The 9,767-nt window shown below is 34.6% G+C and overlaps 1 protein-coding gene across 1 annotated transcript in view; it reads right to left on the reverse strand.

The window, feature by feature from the left end:
• LOC129224238 (phosphatidylinositol 4,5-bisphosphate 3-kinase catalytic subunit delta isoform-like) overlaps positions 1 to 2,396 on the reverse strand; it is a 154,717-nt gene extending 152,321 nt beyond the window's left edge. The window contains exon 1 of the mRNA XM_054858664.1: positions 2,229 to 2,396. Within this exon, the coding sequence (XP_054714639.1) occupies positions 2,229 to 2,396 (168 nt within the window). The remainder of the gene's footprint in view (positions 1 to 2,228) is intronic.
• Positions 2,397 to 9,767: the final 7,371 nt, after the last annotated feature.

Below are 9,767 nucleotides of genomic sequence, written 5' to 3' on the forward strand. Positions count from 1 at the left end.
TACAGTCATCCTGTTGAAGAAAATTAAAATTTCATGTCCTTTCTCATACATTTTGCATTGTAGCTTTCAGTATCATAAATGCTCTCCACCCTTGCTACATAGTATGGGGGGGGGGGGGAAACAACTTATTTTTGCTGACAACGGAAGGGGGTGTGTTTGAGTGATGCTTACGTAAGACATTTTCAAAAATCTTAAACTGTAAAAAAAAAAAAAAAACTAGAAAAAAAATTCAAAGGGCTAAGTTTTTTTAAAATTGTGATCTAAGAGTTTTTCTTAAATAAGGAAATTAAACAAGCATTTTTTTTTTAAAATTAAGTCTCATTTTAAATTGAATTTTTACTGTTAAGAAAAGGGGGGGGGTTGCTATTAGCCTATGTTATTATTAAGGGGGGTTTGCGATTTGCATATTTCTGCTGACAAGGGGGAGGAGAGGTCAAAAATTGATAAAAACATGCTTACGTAATATTTGAACAGCCCATTTACAGAAGGGACATATTTATGGGGCATGTCCCATTCCTCCCTCTTCGGAGTGTCCCATTCCTCCCTCTACACATTGCTTCTAAAAAATAACTTGTCGCATAAACCATGCTGGTTTTTGGGCTTAATTAAACTGCAGATAAGCATACATTATATACTTAAGATTACAACGATAATATATTATGTTAGTTTTACAAATTACATAAATAAAGAAATAAAACTAAAAATAGATTAGAAACTTATTTTGGAGGTGAGAAATTTAACTTTTTCCAACTATTAACTGAAACTTCCTGCTGGATAAAATGCAAGTATGAAACAAAAAGAAGCTATAAACAGGCCCTCTAGTGGTCAAACTGACAATAAAATAAAGTGATTTATTTTGCCATAATTTTAGCTGTCCCACTCCTCCCACTGTCCCATTCCTCCCTCATCTCCCCTAATCTAAAATATAAAACACGATCAACAGCAACATAGCATTAAAAAATTTGAACAATGAGCAGTGAGCAATGAAAGAACTCCTCGACAATACTATGCTGTGACAGTAATCGCATTTGCAACTGTAGCAACTTTGTATTTGTTCTCCCCACGGAGATATTAACTCTCCCAAGGTCAGGTCTCTTCTTACCAGAGCCAGACTACACTAGACATCCTAAATACGGAGCGATTGGACAACTACCGAACGGCGGCCATCTTATGTCCAAGGATGCTCACTCTCCGTAGACCGTAATGCATCTTCTGCCCCAAATATCACTGAACATTGTATCGAAAAAATTGGAAGTTAGTTATGATGTTTTATTAATGAAATGAACAGATCACAAACACCTGTTTGTTTTCTATCTTTATGAACACATTTTTGAGAAAAAAAAATTTTCTTTGTAAGCGCTATGACGATACGAAACGATTGGAGACGGATTGACAGACTTGGCGCTCACTCCATTTAATGAAAATACGAGGAGAAAATAAATCAGTCTGTTCTTTAAAGATTTCATGTCCTATATTCCGTGGGAAAGTTAAAAATTCACACGGGGCATCATTTAGAGCTGACAACACTTGGACTAAACATGGCGGAGATCGGCGCGTCGTTGTCCAATCTCTCCGTATATACTAGGATCTCTAGACAGTGGCGCACACAGGAATTTTTCAAGGGGAGGGTCCAAGGTCGAAAGCCTCATTCTCATATCATACCCCAATACGCCGTCAATTTCAAACATACTGACTTAATTATATCGATTCCTCGAGAACGAAAAACAGTAGAAAATAAACTATTGTTTAAAAAAATGAGCATTATTTAATGTAATATACTCAAATAAAAAACCAGAAAGTAAAATAATTTACGGTTTTACTTTTCTTATAATTAAAAAATGGATTCTTCAGAAAATCTCATTTTAATCTGTAATTACAAAACCAAAAACATGATTATTACCGTGTATTCATTTATAATCCTGCTTCTTATAGGAAAAGTGCACAACTCTTTTAAAAATCTTTTAACATGAGGATTTTACTTTTTCACTTTTTAGAACTGAAGTCATTGTTACCTTTGTTTGAAATTAATCTACGTACTAAACACATAGATCGTAATCAATCGGGAAAAAAAGCAATTCCTATGGGAGGGGTCCGGACCCACTGGACCCCTCCCTTGTGTGCGCCACTGTCTCTAGACTACACTTCCTTCAGCCCAAATTACTTCTAAGGCCAACTATCCTGCAAGAGACAGAGTTCAGAAGGCTTCGTTAATTGGACAGCATCCTCACCTCCTTGATTTCGTGCAGGGTGGCGTCCTTCCTGACATTGAGATCCAAGAAAATTCCATTCGGAAGGAAGACGTCCACCACGACCGTCCCTTCATCGTCCCAGTCCCAGATGTCGGGGACGACGCAGCTCGATTCCATTTTAATGTAGGAGGGCCGATCCAGCGCCATGACAGCTCAAGGTGGAGTCCTTGCTCTTTTATTTTTCTGAAAGGAAAAAAAAAAAGAAAAATAAGGAAAGTGAAAATTACATCAAAAAAAATAAATAAATAAATAAATAAATAAAATAAATAAATAAATAAATTAGGCTTCAAAAATTCATCAGCATTGTTGCATTCAATTTTTAGAATATCCGCCAAAGAAAAGAAAAATTAATTTGAATTTTGACATCTTGAATTCAAATTATGTTTTTCGCAATCACGAGTGTGTATGTAGGCGTGTGTGTTTGTGTGTGGGGGTATGTGTGTTTGTGTGTAGGCATGAGTGTGTGGGTAGTTGTGTGTAGGTGTATGTGTGTTTGTGTAGGTTTCTGTATGTATGCGTGTGTGTATGTGTTTGTGTATAGGTGTATGTATGTATATATGTGTGTGTATGTGTGCGTTTGTGTAGTATATGGACGCAACCTGGAGACGATTTTCGCTATAGGAGCAGCATCGTAAGGATCCGGTCGACGGTGATGCTGCAGAGAGTGTCGGTGGGAAAATAAAATCATAGGATATCAAAACAGTCAAATGAAAGCAATAAGAAATCGTGATTGCTCAAAAGAAAAAAATAAAATGTCCATTAAAAGGTAAAATAATTCGCTAAGTCCATTATCTGTCACCAATCTCGCCAAGATTCTCAGCCTCATTTAAAATTGCCGTACCCGAGTTTAAAAAGAAAAAACAGTCCTTTGTAATTTTTATCAGGAATATAAGAGAGCGTGCTATCCTTTTCATGCGCCAGACAAACGTTTTTCCGCTCTTGTAAAGTAGCGATTATGTAACTTACGTTGTTCTGGCTCTGAGGTACAAAATGGGGTGGTTTCCTTCAGTCAAAGGTACTACTTTTAGTCACTGAAATGGATAGAATGAGCAAAAAAAAAAACATGGATCCAGAAAATACTTTTATTTTCCCAACAGTTATTTTTTAATTACTTTTTTAAAATGTCCGTTTTTTCAAACAAGGCGTGGTCTTTATGACGTCACAAATGATGCACTTTGGCGCATCTTCCTACTACGTTTCCACTTTGTGATAAGCATGAAACGAATTTAATATTGCGCTCTACGCTTGCTATCAACCCTATCGTTGCCAATACACGTGAGTAAAATTGCGAATTAAATATTTTGAGCTGTGAATGGCAACTCTGAATGGCATTTGATCATTTGTGATGTCATCGGCAGAAGCCTTAAACAATGAAAGCGCTCCGATTTAAGTATTTTTTAAAAAATATTAAACTTAAACAAATTATTTAAAAAACGGTCAGATCCTATGTTTTTAAGCGTGCTCTTTCAGAAAAAAAAATACTTTTAAAATTCTGGAAACGACTCCATTGTAAAAAGATTTTTTCAGCATTAAATTGAATCCGATGCGTGAAAAAATTCCTATTTCAATTCGTGAAAAATAATGCATTAACTGGAAATCCGGAGACTACGCGATCAAATGCAACAAATACCGATATCACTGTTCAGCTGCGTCCTGCAAATCCCAGGTGCGAGGTCACCCGAACGACTAAAATAATTCCTTGGCGACTAGTTCTTTTAGAATAAGAATCTTTCGGTAGTCACATGACACTGAATTTTCCTATAAACTCTGAAAAATAACTTGTCTAAGCCTAAATCTTTTCCTGGCTCCTAAGATTTTGCAATTTTTGGCGGTCTCTATTGTATAGGAAAACAAGCAAAATTATCCGTGGAGTAATTGATTGTTTTTTTGAGCAATCACGATTGCTTATTGTTCTCACTTGACCATCCTTGACGTTGTGGTTCCTTTTTCAGCTCGGACCAGGGGCCTCTGCAGCACCACCGTCTACCGGTCTTTGCAGGGGCGGCGTCAATACACACTCGCAGTGTGAGTGTGTCTCTCACACATACACACAAACGGTTTTACATACACATATACATACACGCCTACGTGCATACACACAAGTATACGCACACACACACAAGCGTACACATGCATGCACGCGCCTACACACACACTTACGCACACCACTTACACACGTAACCTTCCAGGAGGAGAGGCAGGTTTGGGGGACAAGAGCCGTTTCTAGAAACAATAACTCCGATGAGTAGGGTCCTGTCGCAGCTCGTGATTGCGAAAAGCATTATTTGAATTCAAAATTTCAGAATTCAAATTAATTTTAAATAGGTTTTTTTTTCTTTTCTGTTTTCATAATAGTTTGGAAATCGTTTCTACTTAGTCGTTTCTTTAACGTTTTGACAAGTTTTGTTTCATACACTCAATTTTTTGAATGTTATCTAAACAAATTGGAGAAAAGACGGAAACTTACTGAGTACATACTTCAAAAATTTCCCTGTAAATGTTTAACACATTCGTGAAATTAACGTTTTTGATTTTTAATTCTTGAGCACTAAGGATTTCTCATTGATTTCAAATTGCCGTCGCTTGGGTATATTTTCATTCGCTTTGTGTCTAGTAGATAGCGAGTCATGTGATCCGCTGCTTTGAGTGGCGGAAGGACCTTGGGTAAGGCGATGTTGTGTTCTTGTCTAAAATCCTCAGATCTAGTAGATACAGTATTTATAACTAAATATTCTTTAAATCATGTTAAACTTAAGAATTTCGTCTACCGGATATATTAAAATGAGTTTATTTTGAACGTGCATTTCATTTTCACTAAAGGGTGTCCCAAAATTAACGCAAGTTTTGAATTTGCCACCATTTTTTCCATACATTGTTGGCAGCCATGAAAAAAGAACAATTTGACAGTTGAGACCACTTTTTATTCAACCACTTTTCATTGTTCATTCCCTAAAATGACTGTCTTTATAACGCTCCATTTTTGATTACCCTAAACTCTCAGCTGTCAAATCGTTCTTTTTTCAGGGTTGCCAACCATTTATTGCAAAAATGGCGGCAAATTCAAATCTTGCGTTAATTTTGGGACACCTATTTCTACTTGAAGGTAGGCGAACACCCTAAATATTTTTTCTTCAACATTCATTGCACCTTTCGAAAGCTTTATACGATTGTTAAATATGACACAAATAATACATTTTGATTACATATGTGCTGAAAAAAAATATTTAATAGTTTTTTTAGTGGCCATTTTTTTAAGCAAAAAAAAAAAAAAAAATTTCCTTAACCATTTCCGGTGCATTCACTTTTTCATAATTTCAAAAACTTTTTGTGTCTATCTCTTTGTTAGATTCCAGAGAGTGATCAGGCACTATAATTTGGAAATAAATAGCTAAAAACAGGTTTTATGGATAAATGTTTGAAAAAAAAATTCCCCCGAAAAACGTGCTTTTTTGCCCCGTAACTTTAGTAGATCATTATCAAAACAACACATTGTAAATACATTAGCTTTTCGAGGTTTCTCTATCACAGTAATACTATTTTTCCAAAATTTCAAATGTATAGAATGGTTACTTTTTTCACTAGAGCTATTGGCTCAAATGAAAACTTTGAAAGCGTGGTTATGAGAAAATCAAGAAAGAAAAAGTGAATTTCAATAAAAGCAATGCATTTAAGTTCAGTAGTCTTCTAATTTTCTCAATAATTCATCGATTTAAAAAAAAAATGTGCATTTAGAAAGAAGAACATTGGGGCTTCCTAAATTTGCTCAAAGTCTCAAAAACAACTTTTTTCGAAAGTCGGGTGTTCGCCTACCTTAAAATAAAACGAGTTGATTTGTGCATCACATGACTTCCTTTTACTCCAATTTTAATGTAATTTCCCCATTATTGGCAGTTTTAAGTTGGCGACAAAACTTGGCGACCAAAAGACTGGCGATATATCGCCAAGTGTCAACCAAATTATAACACTACTTGGGTATACATCGAAATTAACAATGATTTCCCCCCAAAAAGAGGCAAAAAACCCCTTTAGAAACACCCGAATGCAACCAAAAGGGGAGGTGCACAACTACACCCCTCTAGGAGTCTACGTACTAAATTTCAACTTTCTAGGACGCACCGTTTTTGAGTTATGTGAGATACATACGCACATACGCACAGACATACGTACATACGGACGTCACGAGAAAAGTCGTTGTAATTAACTCGGGGAATGTCAAAATGGATATTTCGGGTGTTTGTACGTTCTTAGGCACTAATCCGCGGGTCGGATTGAAAAAAAACTCAACATTCATTCGGGGGTAAGCAAAATGGAAATTGAGGCCGAATTTTGAGTGAAAATTTTTTTGTGAATACAATTCCTTTTGTAAAAGGAAGTAAAAATAGTTATTTTTTTCTTTAATGCTGCGATTTTATTAACAGTATGTTTTATGTAACAACTGCGCACATTTCGTATTGCTTAGGTTTGATGATTTTGTCATGCATATGATAGCTTTTTTAGTATGAATATTTATGTGCGTTATTTTCGCATTATATTTAGTATGAATAAACAATCTGAAAAGACTGATGACTGAAATTCATGAAAAATTATAGCTTTTGAGAACAAGAAGTAATCAAGTATATAGCGCAGAAATTCCAGAAAAAAAAGTTTCAAAACCTAACTGCAATCTTTGATTGCTTTAATTTGTCAGCCACAAATTAATTTTTTAGTTAATTTCAACACAGTAAAGCTATCCATTCAAACAAATCGAAACTTTGTGGTTGCAGAATGTATGATTACATTGTTTCCTTTTAAAGAAGCGGAAGAGAAGGAAAGAAAAAAAAACACAATGTCAAAAGAATGTTTTCTCGAATAAACAAACAACGAATACGACGAACAACATTCCACGATGTCTCAAACTTCTGCCAAACCACAGACAGAGTGGTGCGAGATTGATATTTTTGGATTGGTGAATCTAGAGGCTTCCTGTTTCCCTGACGTCATTTCCGGCTGGGATCTACCTTTGTAGTTTCCGGAAGGAATTCGATTTCTTATCTGCTTGATGAACGAGAAACTTTCTGGCGTACGATCGAATTATTCCTGGTTTAACAGTTAAGGCGAGCTCGTAACTTTCCTTCATTTTAGGTCACGCAGGTTTAAGTTTTGGATTTCTAGAAAAAAATTTCGGAAGCATTTTTTCCTCTATCTTAACGAATTACATTTGAAAAAAAAAAAAAGTTTCGAAATTAAACTTCAGTCCGTTAACTTTGCAGTTTCCGGAGACAAAGTTTGTTTGCGAGTTTCTTTTACTTTAAAAATTTATGCAAGCGATTTTCACAGCAATTTGATTTCATTTCCTTTTATTTTCGTTAAAAATTCCGGTTCGTTTGCTTATAATTTAATTTTTCGTTCCTCCCTCTTTCTCTCTTGACCTTATTATTATTACTTTTTCCCCAAACATTTTATTTTGAACAAATCTACTGTGTAGAAGGCGATTCTGCATAAAAATACATCATGTGCTTTTGAGTTCAAACGAAACTGTGTTTTTATTGTTGAGTATATGTGTTATATCAACGAAAAAATAATTAGCTATTGGCTTTTTTTAATCACATTTTTTTCTTTCAAAAACTTGCAGTTTTGAAGAGCATTTTATTTCAATGTTTTTAAGTGTAACATTTTAAGAATATCGTTTCACTTATTTGAAATGCAGTTACTGATAATTAAAAAAATAATAATAAAAGGTTTGAACTAACTCAAGATGCGTCTTAAAGCAATAAATTTTTCAGAAGTTATTTTATAGTACAAAGTGACTAGGGGTAGACAAATTTGCCAGGTTTAAATTCATGTAAATATGAAAGGAAAAAATTGTACAGTAAGTTTATAAGTTGAGGAAAAGGCTAAAAAGATTAAGCGTAACCCATCTAACCGATTCATAACTGTCTAATTTCTACCCATACATAAAATAGTAAATACATCTTGGCAAATTTATGTTTTCAACTACGTAGTAGTTTTTTCATTTACATACTCAGTTTTATGTGCAGTATATTTACTCTAATTATCAGAAAATATATTTGTACTTAGCTGGTTAATTATTCACCTAATTTTGAAAACTTCAGACACAAATATTGCAATTTTTATAGACAAAATACTTTATTTATTTCTGAATTATTTCAATTTAAAAATAAAATTTTGACAAAACAAAAATGTAGGTGCTAAGCTCGCATGACAAAGATCAATTATCTCTAAATGACTGTTTTGGTCTGGACCCAACTTCAAACCCCAAATCTTTCGAAGTTTTGATTTTTGATTAAAGATACCAGCAGCTGTTCAGCAGGCAGAGCACGAAACAGCTTGATTGAGCACAGGGTCCTTTTCTGTCACCAGCCGCTGTTGTGCGATCATTCTATACTTAAATGTGATAATTTCGAGTTATTGAACAGTGAAAGATCGTAACATCCGTCAATCAATTCATTGACGGCAGCTGCGGTCTTTCTGGATCAAGAGTTAACTTGAATTTATCACATTTAAGTATAGAATGATCACTTTAACAAACGAAAGTGATAAGAAAAAGAGTTGTATTGTGTGTAAAACTGATCATTCTATACTCTAAATGTGATAAATTTGTAGTCAGCTCTGAACTGTCTTTTTTTCTGCTAGTGAAATTTGCAAAAACGTCTTTCTATATCCGATGGCAATTTTGTTTACAATTTAATTTCTATTTATGAACCTCTGTATTCCTTTGTACTTATCGACTGTTCAGATTGTTATGATTCTTACAATATAATTTTCTAAGTTAAAAAGTTTCATTTCTAAATTTAAAATGCCGTTTTCTATGCATATAACTAGGCTAGCCAGACGTCCCGGTTTGACTAGGACAGTCCTGGTTTCAGACAAAATCCCGGTGTCCCGACCGGTTAACTTCACGTCCCGGTTAAAGGTAAATTTAATTACAGATGATTAAAAAAGTCTAAAAATGATTAACTGTGAAGGATTATTTAGGATAACTAATTTGTCATTAGTAACATTGACCGGAAAAACTAATACATCGGATTAGCTTGTGCGGATTTCTGCAATAAGATTAAGACAAAAAAAGACTTCCTAAAAAAAGTTCCATAGCATTGAGAATGAATCCTCTCTAAGATCCAGTTGGGTGGGGGGGGGGGGCACACTCCAGTGTTCCGGTTTAACATTTCAGAAACCTGGCAAGCCTATATATAACTCTTCTATTCGTATTTATTACCTGCAAGTGCGCTAGGCCACTATATGTAGTTCCCCTTGGCGACTTTTTCTTTATTGGCTACTTGGTAACCATTTGGCGACATCTCTATATGTTTGGCACCAAGCATTGTCAATTTCCTAAAAATCCCTTTTTAAATAAACCTATTTTTCAAATAGTTAAATGTTTATCAAATTGCACCATTTTAAGCACATTTAAAACTGAAGTTCCAACAACCAACCAAACAAACAAATAAACAAAAAAAAAAATAATAATAATAATAATAATAGTGATAATAATAATTTGAATTTTGACATCTGGAATTC

The sequence above is a fragment of the Uloborus diversus genome, chromosome 6 (genome assembly GCF_026930045.1).
Source record: "Uloborus diversus isolate 005 chromosome 6, Udiv.v.3.1, whole genome shotgun sequence".
NCBI classification, from domain to species: domain Eukaryota; kingdom Metazoa; phylum Arthropoda; class Arachnida; order Araneae; family Uloboridae; genus Uloborus; species Uloborus diversus.